The 19,176-nt window shown below is 54.7% G+C and overlaps 1 protein-coding gene across 3 annotated transcripts in view; it reads left to right on the forward strand.

The window, feature by feature from the left end:
* The window catches only part of KIAA1671, a 143,173-nt gene that overhangs the window by 45,131 nt on the left and 78,866 nt on the right, over positions 1-19,176 (forward strand). For 2 of the 3 annotated variants that reach the window (XM_080649780.1, XM_080649779.1), the window contains exons 2-5: positions 2,155-3,756; positions 5,610-5,697; positions 7,986-10,799; positions 17,480-17,614. In XM_080649780.1, coding sequence (XP_080505906.1) covers positions 2,210-3,756; positions 5,610-5,697; positions 7,986-10,799; positions 17,480-17,614 — 4,584 coding nt within the window. In that variant the 5' untranslated portion in view covers positions 2,155-2,209. The remainder of the gene's footprint in view (positions 1-2,154; positions 3,757-5,609; positions 5,698-7,985; positions 10,800-17,479; positions 17,615-19,176) is intronic. The other variant, XM_080649781.1, reaches the window with a different exon arrangement.

A 19,176-nucleotide genomic window follows, 5' to 3' on the forward strand; every position in this document is an offset into this window, starting at 1 on the left:
GTGAGTTCCCTGAAAGCAGGGGATATTTCTTGTTCACCTCTGTGCACATAGTAGGTGCTCAATAAACACGTATCCGAGGAACGGGGGAGATTTTTACTGAGCACCTACTGTGGACTCGGCACTGTTTACACGCATGTATATGTAAGGCTGCACTATTGAGAAGCCGGAAGGAGCGTGAGTTTGACAGGCTGGGGGAGATGCCAGCGGACGCAGTTGGAGCTCCAGAGCTCTTGTACCGTCTGTGCACAAATCGCTGGAACCCGGGCTGCCGTCCCTGTCTCCCCAGTCCTGCGGAAACTCAGCCTGCGGGGACGAGTCTTCCCTTCCTCCCCCACGGCTCCTGCCATGGGAGTGTGGGGACAGCCCTGCTGGCGATGAGATGTGACACCATTGGCTTTCTCTGGCAGTCACACATCCCCTGCTAGGGCCTGCCGGCTCCGGTAAGTGGGGCTGGAGTGTCCAGGGGGTGGAGGGTGCCTGCGAGTTCTGCCGGGAATTTTCTCTCTGTCCTTGGAGCCCTGTTATTGCCGTGTCTCATGTTCGGGCTGTGTCTGTGACCCTGAGCAGGGTTGCCAGAGGTCACGGGGGCTGCTCTGAAGCTGGACAGCCCTGATTGTGGGCAGGACCCCCCGTGTCACTGCGGGTAGAATTCTCCCTCTGTCAGATTCCCTGATTCTCCGTCTCTGTCCCTCTCTTCTGCTTCTGACGTGTCTAGACAGCGTTTTCTGGTTTGGGGAGAAGGAATCTGTTAGCACCATGGAGCGTGTAAAGGAAGAGAAAATATCAAAATCTGTCTGCCTTTCTCTCCTGCAGGCTGCCGAGTGCGTCAGAGCCGGTGCAGCCGTGCGGGGCCTCGGGCGGGGAGCGGGGGGCTTGCATCGAACTGAAACACCCTCCAATGTTAGTCCATCCAGGCGGGGGCAGGCTGGGGGCAGTTTTTCGGGGAACGGGGACACTGGTGTGACGGTGGGGACAGGGTGGGGGAGGAATCAAGAACAGTGACTCGTCTGGCACTTTTTAAGACCAGAAAGGAATACAACGTAATTTTTCAAAAAGCCAGAGTCGAATGGATTGAGGACCCGAGGCCAAGTTTCAGCTGTGTGATGTAGGCAGGTCAGACGACCTCTCTGGGCCCTTTGCCTTTATCTCTGTGACGGAGATACCGACCATACCTGGCCCTCGGCGTTGTCGGAGGATTAAGGAGAGAAGAGGGCCCCTGCTTTGAGAGAGCAGGTCATAGACAGCTGGATGGACAAGGGGCTGTGCCCGAGCCTCAAAGGAGGTCGGGTCATCACTGTACCCACCTCGTAGGGTGGTGAGGATGGTACGATTTCTAAAACCCAGGGAGCGCTTGGCTTACCTCAAGCCCTCAGTCGTGGCATATATGCCCTCACCATTAGCTGTGGCTCTTGCTGAGACCATGGAGACAGCCAGCGAGAAGTAGGCATCCGTAGAAAGGAACCCAAAGGCAAATGACCACCGTAGGTGAGTGGCAAGTCAAGGTGGCTTTTCGGAAGGCATCTGGACGGGTGGGGGAGGGGAAGATAAAGGGCAGGCCGGTGGGGCCGGGGGCTGCGGCTTGGGTTCTGTGGACCATTCACCACTTCTGTGACCTCAGGGGCTCTGGCTTTGGGCAACTGTGTGAGCTGGGGCTGGCCACTTACCCTCTCTGAGCGTGGCGCCCCACACAGGCTCGTGAGGGGTTCAGCTGGGATGCCTGAGGCCCGGTGGGCAGGCTCTGAAGTGGGAAAATGGTGACAGGAGACCGGGAACTCGAGGGTGCCGTCAGGGGGCTGATGCTGGGAGCGTGCAGAGTGAGTGTCGCATCCCGACTATGCTCCTTGCTTTCTGAGTGATTCAGGCCGGGTGCTTGGCCTCTCTGAGCCCATTTCCTTATCTGCACAGCAGAGATAAGCCCTCGTTACCTTGACTTGAGCTGAGTCAGGAAAGTCCTGGAGAATGTTGGCGCCTTCCCCCCACCCTTTGATCTGGAAGGAACTGATCAGAAACAGCCGGAGTCCGGAGGGATGGAGGGACTGGCCCAGGCGTGCCCGGCGCGTGGGGAGTTGTTGTCCAGAACTCGGGGCTCCGGCTGCTTCGACCGGACGCTGGCTGAATTTTAAATCCTCCCCCCCCCTTTTTTTTTTTTTTTAGCTGTGGCTTCTCCATTTCGGATGTTTTGAATCCCCATGGATCCACAACCGTAACCATGGTGACGCGGGTGGAGGTCGGCTCCATCACGCCCCTGACAGGAGTGCCAGGCCTCGGTGAGATCGCCAAGGAGGAGACCCTGACGCGGACCTACTTCCGCCAGGCGGGCGACACCTCTGGGGCCCCCTCGGCGCGGCTCTTGGAAGGAAAGAGCCCCCTCAGGAGCCCCGCACGCCTGCTCCCTCTGCCCAGACTCGCCCCCAAGCCCTTCTTCAAGGAGAAGGCCCCGGCCGTGAAGGCCCCAGGGCCCGGCCCAGCCAGGCCCTCTCCCTCCTGTGGGTCGCCCCAGGCTGCGGTGGCAAAGGACCTGGGCGAGAAGATGCCCAGCCTGGGGGGGCAGGAGGCAGGCGACGAGGGCCTGCGGAGAGGCTCGTCCCTATTCCCCAAGGCCACGTTCCTGCGGCCCAGCGCCAGCACCCTGATCCTCTTCGAAACCACCAAAGCCGGCCCTGCCCTGGGGAAGGGGCTCAGCGAGGGGGCCCCCGAGGCCAAGGCGGGCGTGTCTCAGGAGTCCCCCTCGAGCTCGAGGCCTGAAGTGGCCGCCAAGCCCGCCCTGCCCGCCCGGAGGCCTGGGGGGACCCTTCCCCGACCGGCCTCCCTGTCACAGGACACCAGGCTGGCCGCCACCCGAGAGGACACAGGCCCCAGTGAGCCCCTCCCCAAGGCCAGCGGCGGGGAGGACACGGGCAGCCCCGCGGTGGAGCCCCGGCCTCGCCCCAAGAGAAGGCCCGTGTCAGCTATTTTCACGGACTCCATTCAGCCTCAGCGGCTGGGCCCGGGCGGGGCGGCTGCGGTGGGGAAAGCACCCCCCACCCCGCCCGAGAAGACGTGGGTGAGGAGGCCCCGGCCCCTGTCCATGGACCTCACGGCCCCGTTTGAGAGCAGAGAGGCCTTGCTGAGGAAGGCCGCTGGGGAGGCCGCCGCAGGTCCCACCAGCCAGCGCCGGGGACCCGAGAGGCCCCACCCGGAGCCCCACGTGGACGGGGAGCGTCTGGTCAAAGCAGAGGCTCCCCCCGCTGACGCAGACTCCGACTTCCTGGAGGTGGCCAAGAAGATCCGCGAACGGAAGGAGAAGGTGCTCTCTAAGCAGGCCGAGCTGGGCGGCCTCAGAACTGCAGGGGGCTCAGCCAGGGTCACCCCCACAGATGACCAGAAGCCCGGGGAAGAGAAAGCCAGGCTGGACACAGAGCCAGAGAAGGCTCCCGAGTGCCCTCCGCCCAGGCCGGGCAAAGGCCGAGAAACAGCGGAGGTCAAGAGCAGAGCGTCCGACGGGGAAACCCAGACCCGGGGAGAGTGGGTCTCTAGGGGCAGCGTCAAGAAGCGCCTCAGCCTGTTTGGGGAGGAGAACGCCTTGGCCTTGGCAGTGGGGTCTGAACCCCCACTGGCCACCCCCGAGTCCCCATCGGCTGCTCCAGAGCCCGAGAAAGCGGGACTGAGCGTCCAGGATCGGATCAAAGGCTGGGCCACCGAGAGCTCCAAGGTCAAGCCGGAGGTCAGGAGGAGGGCGTTTCAGGCTCGGCCACTGTCAGCGGATATGACCAAACTGTGAGTGGGAACGTCTCATAGGGCTCCCTCTGTCCCTGAGCTGCCTCAAACCCCCGCCAGGGCCCCCCGGGATGAGGCACTGCGGGCGCCAGGCTCCGTGCTGAGCACCTGCCACCGCCTCTCGGGGTTCATCCGCAGCCTCAGGAGGAAGCGGCGTTAGCTGCCATTTCTCAGCTGAGGTGTGTGCCAGCAGTGGGGCCCGGAGCTCGGTTTTCTTGTCTCTTCCCATCTTTGCACTGGGGAGATATTGTGCCCATTTCACAGATCGGGGTAGGAAAGGTCAAGTACCGTGAGGAAGTCGATGTATTCCAGCTCAGCCTGTCTCCATAGCTAAGCTTTCTTCTCCCAAAGTCTGTGGTCACCTAATACATGGCCGAAACCCCCACGAGTGGCCGGCAAAATAACACCAGATGGGTGATGATAACTCGAGCCTCCGTTTCTTCATCTCATGATACTAAGACCTTTCTTAAAGGTAAAGACCCAGAGACGTAACACTGGGAATCACTCTGCCCATGGGAAGCCCTCAGTGCGTTGTAGCTTTAAATGATATTACTAACCCTGTGAGTCGTCCTTTTCTAGGTTCGCCCAGCCTCTGATATCTCTTGTGCCTTTGTTTTCCCACAAACGGCTTCTTGGTTACAACAGGGAGATGCCACTGGGCGTGTCCACTAGCTCAGTAATGACATGCATGCCGCTGACATACTCTGTCGGGGATGGAGCGTCCAGGGGGCAGGACCTCTGGGCAGACTGCCCTCCCAGCCCTGGGAACTAGGGCAGCCAGCTGGGCCAGAATTAGACGGGTGCTCTCAGCATTTGGAATCACCGGGAAAAAATACCAGTGCCTGGGTCCCACCGCCCGAGATTCTGATTCAGTTGGTCTAGGGAGAGGGTCTCCTCGCTTGATTGCTTTTAAAGCTTCTGGGGGTGATTCTCATGTGTGGGCCTGAGAACCCCTGAGCTCAGATAACAGAGAAACGGGCATCAATGTCAGGGACCTCACACCTCCTCTCCCTGCAGTGCCTTGGATTATTCCCATTGGACAGATGGATAAACTGAGGCTCCAAGTGTGGGTCAGGTTTCAGAGTTTTGATTTCTCTCCTTTCTTTCCTCTGCAGTCCCCCCACCCCCGCCCTAAACTAATCTTTAGGAATCCACTCTAAGGAACTTTTCAGAGATGGTAAAATTCTAGCTCAGAGCTCCCCTTTCTCCCTCTTCCCCTTCACAAGTGGGGAAGCAGGCCCAGAGAGGGACAATAACTTGGCCAACGTCACCCGGAGAGGCAGAGACAGGCCCGTGCCCCCACACATTCCCCCAGTCCAGTCCCGTGACCGGTGTGCAGTGTGGCCGCTGTGGTGCCTGTGGTTGCTAACAACAGTCATTAATTATTCCTCCCGGGGCATCCTTGGTCTTCCCTGAACGCCCTCAGGTAGCTATTAGGGCTCTGGGTAGCCTCTTATCCGCCCTACAAAAGGCGATGGGGAGGTGTTAATTATCCCCATTTTATAGATGAAGAGACAGAGGCTCAGGTGAGGTCACAAGCCTGACCCAAGCTCCCACGGTGGGAAGTTGGTAGAGCTGGCATTAGCACCCAGATCTCTTCCCCCCAGCCTGGGGCTCCCGGTACCCCGATGATGCTGTGTTTAAGGTAGGCCGTCCCTCCTGGGCCCTTTTCTGTTGGTTTGATGACCAGGAAGGAAATGTCTTTTCTCAGAGCAAATCGGGCACTGTCGCTTTGATGATCTCCGATTCCACCCTGGGTCCCTGAGTGGGTTGTGGCGTGTGGGATGGAGGGGAGTTGTGGCTGCTGGCCCAGCCAAGTAACCCGGATCTCTGTACCTGGATCTCTGTCCCAGGTTTTCAAGTTCAGCTTCAAGCAGTGAAGTCAAGTATGAGAGATGCTCGGAGCCGAGTGGCGAGCTTGCTAAGGAGCCGAGAGAAAAGGTGAGGAGTCACTGTGTTTGGTAGCTACACTTACTGGAACGGTTTTTCTGACCTGCGAGACCCAGAAAGAATCGGAAGCCTCCCACAAACAACAACACAGTTGAATGCCGAGACTGTTCAAGTCCCTTCCGGCACGCTGGCTGCAAGCCCCCGTTCCCTCGTGCTAAATGCTTTTCACAAACGCGATCGCCAGGTCTGTGTGTGCACAGAGGGAAAGGGACATGGCGTTCCCCTGTGAGAATGCCTGCTTTGTTAAGAAATGAATAAAGCTTAAAAAATGTTCATAGAGCCCTAACTGGTTTGGCTCAGTGCATAGAGCATCAGCCTGCGGACTGAGAGGTCCCAGGTTCGATTCCGGTCAAGGGCATGTACCTGGGTTGCGGGCACATCCCCAGTAGGAGGTGTGCAAGAGGCAGCTGATCGATGTTTCTCTCTCATCGATGTTTCTAACTCTCTATCCCTCTTTCTTCCTCTCTGTAAAAAATCAATAAAATATATATTTTTTAAAAAATGTTCATAGAAACCCCCTCCATTTCCCTAATTATGGCCCCTGCTTCCTTCTCCACTCTGACTTTCACCTAGCAGCCACAGGAGGGAAATTACCGGCAATTAAATTGCTCAAAAAGTGTCTTTATTTAGTTCATTTTGGAAGAAAAAAAACTCATCAAAGAACTCCTAGGGGTAACTGGGTTGTGGTTAATCCCTTCGGCAGAGTTGTAATTTTCTAAAACAGCTTTATTGAGGTATCACTGGCCCACCGTGAACACACATTGAAAGTGTGCAGGTGAAGAGTTCGACACCTGTGAAGCTGCCATCACAATCAGGATAACCGGCACCCAGCACACCTAGGTTTCCTCCTCGCAGTCCCTCCCTCCTCCTCCTCCTCCGAGCAACCACTGACCTGCTTTCTGTTGCAACAGATTCGTATGCATTTTCCAGATTGTTCTATAAATGGGACCAGTGCTCTTTATTCCCCCCCCCCCTCGGTTTTCCTTCTTTCACTCAGAATAGTTATTTTGAGATTCGTCACACTGTAGTGTGTATTAATAATTCATTCCTTTTCTTTGCTGAGTAGTATTCCATTGTATGGGTCAACCACAGTGTATCCTATTCATCCTTTGATGGACATTTGGGTTGTTTCCAGTTTGGGGCCCATGGCAAATAAAACTCCTTGTGGTCACCTCAAAATACTCTGGTGGCAACAAGAGCAAGAACAAGAAGAGCCATGTGAAGCAAGTTGGGTGAAATGTCATTGTCATTGAATTTAGGGGATGGGTTGAGGCAAACTTACTATCTCTGTAAGTTTGTAAATGTTTGAAAACTTTTTTTAAAAATTAACTTTAGGGAGAGAGGAAGTGGAGAGAGAGAGAGAGAGAGAGAGAGAGAGAGAGAGAGAAACATCGATTTGTTGTTCCACTTACCTGTGCATTCATTGGTTTGAGTGTTGTATGTGCCCTGACCACCTGCTTTTAATCCTTTGGGTTACATACCCAGGAATGGAATTAATTGGTGGGTCCTATGGTTAATTCTCTTTTTTAACTTGTTGAAGTAGACTTAGCTCTAACAGAAAAAAATATATATATTTAAAAAATTACTAAGTAGTACGTGCATGTTATGAAAATCAAACAGAACCAAAGAATGTCGGATTAAAAGATGATTTTTTCATCTTTATTCCTTCCTCCTACTCACAGTTCGATTTATATCTTTACTCCACTGTCCATCTACCTGTGTATACACACACAGGTGCAGTTTTTTTTTTTTTTAAATGGTCTTAAATCATGAAGATATACTGTCCTGCAGCTGCTGTTCTCCCATCGACGGGACGTTTTGTGTGTCTTGGGTGCTATGACGGGGGGCCCCCCCTCCTGTGGATGCAAGGGCCTGTGTGGTCCTCCACCGTTTGGACAGATCAAAATGGTCTTAGCCACCGCCTTTCAGACTCACTGGCTTTCACAGACCATGTGGTCTGAACTTTCTTGCTCACATAGACTTGTGCTCATGAGCGAAGAAGGAATCCTGAGAGGAAATTGGCCGGATGAAAGGAAATGAGAATTTTAAAATCATGAGAGATATACTGAATTGTCAGCACGTCTTTTACGTTCTCTCCAACAGTGTCCGAGAGTGTCCATTTCCCCACATCCTCACCCGCATTGGATGGTTTCGTCTTTAAATTGCTATGGTTTATGATTTTAAGAGCAGCCATTTCAGTGACCGCCCCTCTTCCTTTCCATTTCGAATCCTTTAACTTAAGTTTCTTCTTCTTCTTCTTCTTTTTTTTTTTTTCTCAGCAAAAGGAAGGGCCTGGTTTGGACGGAACACCTGCTCCAAGGAGCCCCTGGAAGCCTGGGACGCCCCGGGAGAAGTCCAGGCAGGCCCCGCGGAAGGACAGTTCTAACCAGGTCCCCAGCAGCTGTCGCGGGGCAGGCTCGGCGGGGGCCCTGAGCTCCTCAGACAGCACCCCAGAAGACGAGGGAAGCTTCCAGACCGTGAGGGCCACAGTGTTTGAGCATCACGTGGAGAGACACACTGTGGCTGACCAGTCGGGACGCTGTCCCTCGGCCACACCCCCTGGTGCTGTGACCCACGTCTCGGAGCCCCGACCCAGGCCCGAGAGAGGCTCGTGGCTGGGGAAGGACCCTCCAGAAAAGACGATCCTCAAGAAAGAGAATTCCAGGTGGTCGGAAAACCCCGACACCGAGAGAGGGGGACGGACTGCCCTCTTGAATGGGGACCCCAAACAGTATCACACGCCTCTCCCGGAAAGGTCCCCTCTGGGGGAGAAACGCAGTAGTCATCCCTTCCTGAAGTGCTTGGAGCACCCTCCCAGGTCACAGAGGGTTGAGCCCAAGTACGACGTCATGCACACAGTGGGGGAGCGTGCGCACAGTGAGGCTGTCCCCACGGCGCCCGAGGAGAAAGCCGTGGAGCTCCGGAGCGGCAGCGGCAGGGCCCGGCTCTCGCTGAAGGGGAGGCAGCTGTCCCCCGACGTCACCCCTGCTGACCCAGAGTGCAGGCCGGACAGTCAGGCGGGCTCCGTCCAAAGGGCCAGTCTGATCTGGGAAGCTCGAGGGACGCAGGAGGTCAGCGGGCCCATCCCTGACCCCCGAGAGCCGCAGGGCACGTTCGGGGGCAGTGGCCTGTCACCCAAGTGGAAAGGTGGGGCGGCCGGGAACTGGCACAGAGCCACGCTGGTGGTCAGCGATGACGGCGGCTCGGCAGTGAGCCCCGCGGTCCCCAGCGAGCGTTCGGCCAGGCCCTGTGGCCCCGAGGCCACCTGTGTGAGGACCGTCCAGGCCGCCAGCAGCGAGGCCCAGCCCCGGGGGCCCGAAGGGGCCGGGAACAAGCCGGGAGGCTGTGCTTCAGCGGGAGACAGGGCTGCTCTCCGCGGCTGCCCGCCCGACGCTCCTTCCAGAGCCAAGGATGAGCCCTCGGACCTCCGAGCGCGGCCACCCGCTGACGGGCTTGTGCAGAAAGGGCCCCGCGTGGTGGCCGCCGCCGGGGAGGGTGAGCGGAGGCCGGCCCCGGCCCCCGAGCCTGAAGTCAGGATGCGGAGGGGGAGCCCCGGGGACCAGAGATTCGAGAAGTGGAGGCGGCGGACGTTACCCCACGATGTGAAGTTTGAGGAGTTCAGCTTCCTGCCTTCGGAGGTGGAGCAGCCACGCCCCGATTACCTGAGCCCCACCGCAGGCGTAAGGAAACCTCAGCCATCCCGCAACAGGGCGGAGGCCCAGGAGGGGGACCCCGGTGTTTCCCGGGACTCGGCTCTCCCAGCCGTGAGGCAAGGGCCGTCTGGGGAACCCAAGGCGACCTTTTTTGCAGTGACATATCAGATTCCCGATGCTCAAAAAGCAAAAGGTGTTGTTAAGCCAGGGCCCGGAAACTTGACGGAACATTCTAGAAAAACAGCTCCACCTCCCTCGCCTCATCCTTTCGCTTCCACCTTGGTTTCTCCCAACCCCGAGGAGCCGCTGGAGACCGTGGGCAGTAAGAGCCGGGTGCAGGGCAGAGAGCGTGACAACGCCAGCTTTTCCAACACTCTAAAGCCAACGGATGTGTCATCGCCTCCTGGGGACAGGATTCTGGATCTTTCTGCCGAAAGAACCTTCGACGCAGACGCTGTATGTGTCCATCGGCGACCAGAAGGCCGCACTGGGTTTCAGAACGACTGGAGGGAAGGTGGGAGCAAGACGTCCCCCAGTAGCGCTCCCCAAACCATCCCTGCTTTCCAAAGTTGCCCGAAAGCCGGGGACCCCCTCGTCAGGAGGAGGATCGAGGTGGTCAGCGAGACGTCCCTGGGCAGAGGCACAGGTGGCTACAGATCCAGCGTTCTTGACATAGACGCCCTGATGGCCGAGTACAAGAAGCCGGAGGCCCCGGCGCGGACGGAGGGGCCGCCCGCAGAGCCTGGCTGGGCCCAGGAGCGGCCAGGCCAGCGAGGCGGGGTGGACCGGAGACGGAGGAGCCTGAAGGAGGGCCCCGAAGATGAGGGTCCCCGGAAACAAGCCAGTTTTGCTGAAACAAACCACGGTTCTAGCTCAGCCTCTGGCAAGCAGCTGGCCGAGACCCCGGGGGCCGCCACGAGCCCCAAACTCAGCTCTCCTCTGTGGGCTTTGCCTCCCGGGGCTCCTGAAAAACAGCCAGGGGCCTCTCCCGGCCCCGGGGGTCCCGGGAAGAAGGTCTCGGGAATCGCTGAGGACGAAGCCAAGGCCTTTGCTAGTAAACATCACGGTGCAAAGCGTCAGGATTACCCAGCCGCCTGGGAGGACCCCAGCAGCGGAGCCGGGGTGTTGCCCAAATCCTCCCCAGTGGACAAGAAGAAAGGGACCCCGAGGAAATCTACCGGGCGGGGAGAGGAGGGCCATGTGGCCCAGTGGGGTGACCACCCGCAATATGGCAGGTCACCGCTGGACGTCAAAAGGGCCTCTTCGGAGAAGGGTGCCCCTGCCAAAATCCGCGAGGGCCTGTCCATCATGCAGGAAGCCAGAGAGAGGAGGCGAGAGCAGCCCGAAGGGAGGCCCAGCCTCCCTGGGGAGAGTTCAGAGGCCAAGGAAACCAAAACGGGGCCCTGTCGGCGGGACTCGGGGACTCGAGACAGTCCAAAGGTGAGTGTGAAGGCCGTGTCTGTGTTGTGAGACGTTGGTTAAACATGGAGGCCAGGGGATCAAACTGAGAACCTACGTGGGCCAGGTGGGTAGGGAAATGAGAGTCAAGCTGGGTGTGAGACTAGGGCAGTGGTTCTCAACCTTTCTAATGCCGCGACCCTTTAATACAGTTCCTCGTGTTGTGGTGACCCCCAACCATAAAATTATGTTCGTTGCTACTTCATAACTGTAATTTTGCTACTGTTATGAGTCGTAATGTAAATATCTGTGTTTTCCGATGGTCTTAGGCGACCCTGCTAGCGGTTCTGAACCTGTGGGTCGCGACATTAGAAAGGTTGAGAACCACTGCTGTAGAGCCTAAGATCATCGGAAAACACAGATATTTACATTAGGATTCATAACAGTAGCAAAATTACAGTTATGAAGTAGCAACGAACATAATTTTATGGTTGGGGGTCACCACAACACGAGGAACTGTATTAAAGGGTCGCGGCATTAGAAAGGTTGAGAACCACTACTCTAGGGTGGGGTGGGGATGGTGGCTAATGGAAAGCTCATGCCTTGTCTGAAGGGACAATTGCTGCTCATTTCTTGCTGATTCTTGACCAGTGAGAATGGTGGTCCTGAGACCGCAGATCTGGTTTATCAAGAGAATCTGAAAAAAACAATCCAGGTTTTTATATGTAATTTCCCCATGAAATGAGGACAGCTTACTAAAAAATTCTGTTCAGTCCAAATGAATAAAAATAAAAGTGTCTGCTGGCTCCATTTAGCCACAAGTTTGAAACCTCTGGCCTAGAATGATAATAGTAGGTATCATTTATTGAGCACCTGCTGTATTCCAGTGTGTTGTATCAAGTTCATTATTGTACCCCAGAGGTCAGCATTCTGCTTGACATTTTGTGAACATTTAAGAAATATTTGTTGAATGTGTGAATGAGCCATCTTATGTGAGCCTCGTGTGGCAATCCCTCTTTTGTGGTGTGGGTTTCCACAGAAGCAGGTTCTTGCAAGTATTGTTTGAAGAGGTGATCCTCAGAGGAGCTGGAAGAGGAGTGGAGCGGGGAGGCAGGGAAGGGAAGGCAGATGATGAAGGTACCACTCTGGGCCGCTAACCCCCATTCTCACTGGAGGCCTCAGGGGAGCAGCATCGAACACTTCCGAGTCATCCTGTCCAAGGGGCAAGGAACCTGGAGCATTTATTTTCCCGTTTGTTTCTGTCTTTGCCTGAGGCTGTTTTTGGGGATTTTAACGTTCAGACTCTTCCATTCAGTAATGGAAGGAAAAACCCTCACACATCCCAGCTGGTGTGGCTCAGTGGTTGAGTGTCAACATATGAACCAGGAGGTCACGGTTCAATTCCCAGTCGGGGCACATGCCTGGGTTGCAGGCTCAATCCCCATTGGGGAAGTGCAGGAGGCAGCCAATCGATGATGATCTTCTCTCATCATGTTTCTATCTCTCTATCCCTCTCCCTTCCTCTCTCTCTAAAAATCAATAAAAACATACACACACACACACACACACACACACACACATATATATTTTTTTAAGAGGGTCCAACCTGGAAAGGGATGTTGTGGAAATGCAACATTAGAATTATATCAGTGGAGATCATGAGATGAAGATTCACCCAAGGTTAGGGGTGGAGTTTGGCTTTGAACCCACATCTCTACTCTGCCACTTACCAGCTGTGTGTAAAGCAGGAACTTGGCCTCCTTGAGCCTCAGTTTCCCCACCAGAGTTAACAGGGATCCCTGCCTCAAAGTCCTGTTCCTAGGCTGAATGGAGATAAAGCACCCAGCACACGCCGGGCACCCATTGGGCATGAGCTCAGGGGCCTGCCCCTGGCTTCTGTACAGGTGCTTCTCGAGAGGGGATCCACCTGTCCTCACCCCCAGGGTTATTGTGGGAGCGCGGGGAGAGGGAGGAGACCAGGGAAATGCGACACTGAGGCTGTTTGCAGTGCCTTTTCGGGGCCCTGCTGGCAGCGGAGCCTGCAGGATGGAGGGCCCGCCCGGCCTTGGACGCCCGCCCGGGGTGTGCGGGCCCAGCAGCGCTGTTGTCAGGGGATCTGTTTCCTCACTAAGGACTGGGAGGCCTTGGACCAGCTCCCGTGGCTCTCCTCTCCTGCCCAAAGATATCTTTTTCTTCATCTTTAAAAAATGAAAATCCATACAAGCAACACAGAAGTGCACAATGTTGGTTGCTGAAGATTCAGACCTTACCGAAGTGCCTAAAAGAGTGTTCCCCCGGGACCCCATCCCCTTTTCCGTCCCCCAGATGCAGCCAATGGGGCAGTTTTTGATGTCCTGTGGGACTCTCCTACACAATAGATTGTCTATCATATATGATTACTTATAATAGTTGTATTTTCCTTATTGCAGAAGGCAGTGCATGCTGGTGTAAAACTTAAAATATTATAGAAACAGACGTTTTAGAAAGAAAACCCCCCTTGAAAGGATGGGTCTGGTGCAGGAACTGGGGCACGCCCCTCCAGGCCCATTCACGCTTCTCCGTCTTGCAGAGTTTGCCCCCAGGGCCCATTTGACAAAGTTTGAGACTTTTTTTGTTGTGACAACTGGGGGAGAGTGTGTTCCTGGCATCCAGTGGCCGGAGACCAGGGTTGCTTCCCAGCCCCTCCAAATGCCCAGGACGGCCCCACTGCAGACAGTCATCAGCCGCACGGGGACGAACGCGGCTCCCAGGCCGAGGAACCCTGGGCTAGACACAGATGGAGGGAACATAGAGCACATTCTGTCTATGAAACACGGCAACATTCTTCAGAGCATCTTACAACTTGCTTTTTTTTTTTTTTTTTTTTTTTATCTTAACAGTAAAAAACAGTTCTATTACTTGGTTATTTTGAGTGGCTGCAAAGTATCTTATAATGGGATTGAGCCCCAATTTTTTTATCCAGGTTCTTGTTGATGGACATTTGGATTGGTTCCACTTTGGGGGTTAGAAGCAGGATGCCACTGAGCATTTTGAGGCACATCTTTGCTTCCCCGGGTGAGGACTTCTTGATTCACAGCCAGTTCTGCTCATGTACTGTGCATGAGTGTGATTGTAATTAAAGTGGTCCCTCCCTCTTCCTCTCCCTCCCTTCTTCCCTTCCTTTCTCTCTTTCTTTGTTTCACTTAACATTTATTGAAACTTTGTCCCACGCCTGGTTATTCTATTTCATGTAATTAAATTACTTATTTTTGTTTCAGAAGACCGAATATTTTCACGTGGCTCTAAAAATATTTAAAGGTATGGAGTCAAAATTCCCCCATACCTCTCGTTCCCCATCTTCCCATTCCTCCTCGCCCAGTAATTACTTCCATTCCTGTTTGTACAAATTCCTTTAGAGTTTCTTTCTGAAAATACAAGCAAGTAGGAATGCATATTCTTGGTTTTGCCTCTTTTTTTCTTTTCTTTTTTTTTTTTTTTTTTCACAAAAGAGCATTCTGTACAAGTGGTTGAAACTTTGGTTGCCTGTGGGAGTAACCCCCGGAATCGTAAAAAGAAGTAATGCAGGGAGGGGCCTCACCCCAGACCGGTTCCATTGGGATCTCCGGGGTGGGGTGCGCCTTTGTTAGTTGTAAAAGCTCCCAGGGGATTCTGCTGAACCACAGATCGGCCACTTGCCTTTTTTTCGTAAATGCATCTGGGAGAGTTTTTGGATTCAGCCCACGGAGAGCGGGCTCATTCTTTCTGGTTGCTGCACAGACGGGAACATTGAGGCCCAGAGAGCTCTGGCTGCGACTAGGTGGCCTGAGTCACAGCTGGGGTGTACGTACCTTGTGCGTGCCTACGTCATTCTGCACATGCGCAGTTTCAGCCGGTCCTCGAATGACGTTCATTTCGTTCAGCGCTGAGAAGAGAAAAATGGCTCCCCAGCCGGGGCCACTGTCTGTTGTGGAGTTTGCACGCTCTCCCCATGTCCGCGTGGGCTTCTCCGGGTACCCCGGTTTCCTCGCACACTGCGGAGGTGTGGAGGTGTGCGCGCTGGGGTTCTCGGTGTGTCTGCATCGTCCTCACCTTGGTGAGTACGGGTGTGAGCGGCCTGGGATGGACAGGTGTCCTGTCCAGGGTGGGTGCCCGCCTTGGGCCCCGAGCTGCCGAGAGAGGCTTTGGCCCCCCACGAACTGGAATAATGGGTTGGAAGATTATCGTCTTGTGTGTTGTTGTTTTTTAATCTTTACCTGAGGAATAAGGATATTTTTTTTTCCATTGAATTTTAGAAAGAGTGAAAGGGAGGTGGGGTGGGAGTGGGGGGGAGAGCGAGAGCGAGAGAGAGAGAGAGAGAAACAGTAATTGGTTGCCTCCTGCACGCCCCCCCCCCCCCTCCGGGGCCGGGGATTGAACCTTCTCTCCAGGTGGGTGCCCTTGGTGAGGAATGGAACCTGCGACCCCCTGGGCACAGGCCCAGCCTAACCCTGGAGCCTGGCCGGCCAGCGCCATCATCTTGTTTGTAGTCATCTTTCTTTTTTATTTATTTTTTAAATATATTTTATTGATTTTTTACAGAGAGGAAGGGATAGAGAGTTAGAAACATCGATCAGCTGCCTCCTGCACACCTCCTACTGGGGATGTGCCCACAACCAAGGTACATGCCCTTGACCAGAATCGAACCTGGGACCCTTGAGTCCACAGGCCGACGCTCTATCCACTGAGCCAAACCGGTTAGGGCTGTAGTCATCTTTCTTAAATGTATGCATAGCTCGCATTTATTTCTGTTCTTAATGTTAGGTGGTTTGGGTCTTTATTTAGAGGTGTGATGATGTTTTTGTGACCAGATACATGTCCTAGGAACTTCTGTTTAGATCAATGAGCCTGTGATCCGTTGTTTTGCTTAAAGTCACAGTTTCAAGGCCCTCGGGATGATGCTCAGTGTGGACTTAGTGTCCGTCTGTGGGGTCAGGATGGCGATCGCCTGTCTAGGAGTGGACACGGTTGTCATTTTGCAGGACCCGCTGGTTTGCCCCGCAGTGGGGCTGTCCCAGTTTGCATCCTCACCGTCAACAACAGGGCCCACTTCCCTCAGCCTTGCCAGCCAGATGTGGCCTCAGACTCAGGGGCTCATGGCCCCAATGAGTGCCCCTCGCCCTCGTCTTGTCCCGAGGCTGAGGCCGTCTGTCCTTCCCTCCTGTAACCCGCTTGCTTACCTTCCGCCTGCTTTTCTCATTGAGCTCCTTATGAGGAAGATGAGCCCTTTGTGCTTTTCTGATTTCATGTCTCCCTGGACTGCCGCTTGGGCAGACCTGGGACCAGGCCCTAGCTTTGTGACTTACTTGCTGTGTCACTCTGGGCACTTTGCCAGACCTTTCTGAGCCTCAGTTTCCTCATCTGCAGAATGGGGATCCTCCCTGCTTCACAGACTTGTTGGGGTTTATCAGGAAATCATGTGTGGCCTAGCCCCAGGCCCCGGGGCCTGATGTGAAGGAGGTTTGAGGAGCTAAACTTCCAGGTTAACCTTCATCCCTTCACCTATTTACTACGTTTAGTCAGTGTCCTAACCCCAGGCCAAGCCCTGTTCTGTGGATGGCTCCGGACGCACCTGCCTTTAGACCTTCCCTTGAGATGCGGGGAAACTGAGAAGGACCAGCCAGGGAGGGAAGAGGAGACCCAGAGAGTCTCATAGGGCAGTGGTCGGCAAATTGCGGCTCGCGAGCCACGGTTTGCCGCTCTGTTAACTAATGAGTTTGCCGACCACTGACCTAGACTCTCGATTCCAATAATTACAGGCTGTTGTTGTTCCTTGTGATTAAGCCCCTATCCCAGTGGTCGGCAAACTCATTAGTCAACAGAGCGGCAAACGGCTCGCGAGCCGCAGTTTGCTGACCACTGTATAGGGGGCATCAAAGAAAGACTCTGAGGCAAGAGATCGGGAATCCAGCCTTGCTCTTCACTGGTGCTGCGTGCCCTCAAGCAGGTGCCATCGCTCCCTGGGCTTTCTTCCCCTTCTCTGTGTGGGGAGAGGAGGAGACATGTAAGACCCATTCTGGAGTCCTGTATGCACTGGCCTGTGAACGTATCCTCTACATATAGCTGAGGGGGAAAAGAACGACAGGATTCAGACTAGTGTAGACAGGACTGTTTATATACCTAGATATAGACTATTTGTGTGTCTCTGCATGTGTGCATATGTGTTTGGATGTATGGAGAGATGTCTAAAATGAGGGCACCCAAAGTTACCAGTGGCAGTAATAAGGCTGGATGGCATTTATGGGCTCCCCCTTGACAGGCATGACAGAGAGAATAGTGTGAGACAAGTCAGGTGCCCAGGACCTGTACACGTCCGCCCCCTGGTGGCAGCACTATGTCATACACTTTCTATGTGCAGATCCCAGCTTGGTTCTCCGTGAACCTAGAAGCTGAATACTGTTATTATTGGTCATTTTCCACATGGTCAAGGATCAGAGAGGTTAAGGCACTCACCTGAGCTCACACAGTTATTAATGGCTGAGGCCAGGCTGAATCCAGACTTGCTGATCCTGCATATTACCTCCTATCATTGAGGCTGTGGGGTCAGAGTGTGTGTGTGTGTGGCGGGGGGGAACAGAGGGGAGGAGTGTTGCAGCTTTAATTTTATTTTCCCCCTTTTAGGTACAGAATGGACTCTTGTGGTGTGACCTATTCTTCTTGCATATGGCAAAGCCCCAGTAAAGTCCTTTCCTTGTGTCCTGTCTCAGGTGACATCACGAGACCTGGGGAGGGAGGAGGCCCTCCAGGACAGCGATCCGCCTCTCCAGCAGGTATCCCCTGTGGCTTTGGGTCCCCGGAGGAGCCACAGCTTCTGCAAGGACAAGAGGAGCGGGGCCTTCGTGGTGAGTGATACCGGCGTGGCCGGAGTGGATTTGCAGGTGGTACTGGTCCTCGGACACCACTGGGAATGTGGCTGTGTGGAGCAGGGGTCCTCAAACTACGGCCCGCAGGCCACATGCGGCCCGCCGAGGACATGTATCCGGCCTGCCGGGTGCCGCTGTCTGTCCTGCTTAGCAGCCGACTCGTCCCGGGCCCGCAGTGCACATAGGAATTTGTTCATAGTTTTTTTTTTAAACTATAGTCCAGCCCTCCAACGGTGTGAGGGACAGTGAACTGGCCCCCTGTTTAAAAAGTTTGAGGACCCCTGGTGTGGAGAGTCAGGACTGGCACGGGGGCCTGAGGGGTCAAGGCCAGGCAGGCGCCTGTCTGGAAATGTGGTGTTGTCCAACCCGCCCGGCTGCGGTTCCCGATGTAGAGGAGGTTTGGAGGCTCTGCGAGAAAGCCTTCCTCCCTCTCAGGTTTCCGGCCCAGTGCGGAGAGGTAACCCCAGCTACGGGCATGGACCCGTTAAGAGAACGTGTGCTGGGGTCTGAAAGTCCTGGGTTTGAATCCCACCACCCTCTCCTTTTAGCCTGTTTGAGCAATTTGCTTCATTTCTCTGTGCTTTAGTTTCTTCACTGGCAAATGGGATCACGAGTCTTAATTCTGCACCATTGGGAGGACGGAGTAAGAATGTGCGTAGGGCCTAGCACACAGCACAGTCTCTGGTAGTGGTGGTCCTCGTGGGAGGCAGTGTTAGGCTGGCGGAGCCAGATCGCCAGGGTTCAGATCCTAGCTCTGCATGCAAATGGGCCTCTGGCCTCAGTTTCCTCATTTGTAAAACGGGGATAATAATAGTATCTACTTCACAGGGCAGATGTGGGGGTCGGATAGGGTCATGTGAGGAGTGTTTAGCATGGTCCCTAGTTCACAGCAAACACCTTATTAAGTGTTATTGTTGTTATTATTATTATTATTATTACTACTGTTTTTGCGTCTTCTGGGGCCAGCACCTCCTCTCCCTCGGCCTGTTTCCTCACCTGTGGAAGGAGGCGGGTCAGTGATGCAGCAGGACCCAGGGAAGCTCCCTTCTCCAGAGCCTGTGTCCCCAAATGGGTTCCAGGGCTTCACCACCTTAGATTTTCAGTGATTTCCTTTCCTTTTCTGTTTTTGGCCTTTAGTTCCATGATACTTGGAGATCTGCTGAGCACTACGCTTGCTCATGAGGTCCCTCCCGGGTCCGGGGCCCATGTGGGGGCCTCTAAGATAGGTGTTTCCTTAATGAGGCAGCTCTCGTTCTGCTCACAGGTCCTTTTTGCTCGCACAGTTTTGTGCATGTCAGCAATGCCTGTGCCCGGGCTCATGTCTCTGAGATAGGGGATCCCCCAGCATGTAAATCCTAGGCCCGTTCCTCCCAGCTTTATGGCCGTGGGCAAGAAACGTCACTCCCCCGACCTTGGCTTCCTCCTCTGGAAAATGGGGTGAAGAAGGCGCCCTGGTAGGGTTTGTGCAGGGACCTGATGGGGTAATGGCTGCAACAAAGTTAAAAAGCCTGACTGTGGGGCTGGGGCGGCAGAGCCAGAGG

The sequence above is a fragment of the Plecotus auritus genome (assembly GCF_963455305.1).
Source record: "Plecotus auritus genome assembly, chromosome: 13".
In the NCBI taxonomy this organism is placed as follows: Eukaryota; Metazoa; Chordata; class Mammalia; order Chiroptera; family Vespertilionidae; genus Plecotus; species Plecotus auritus.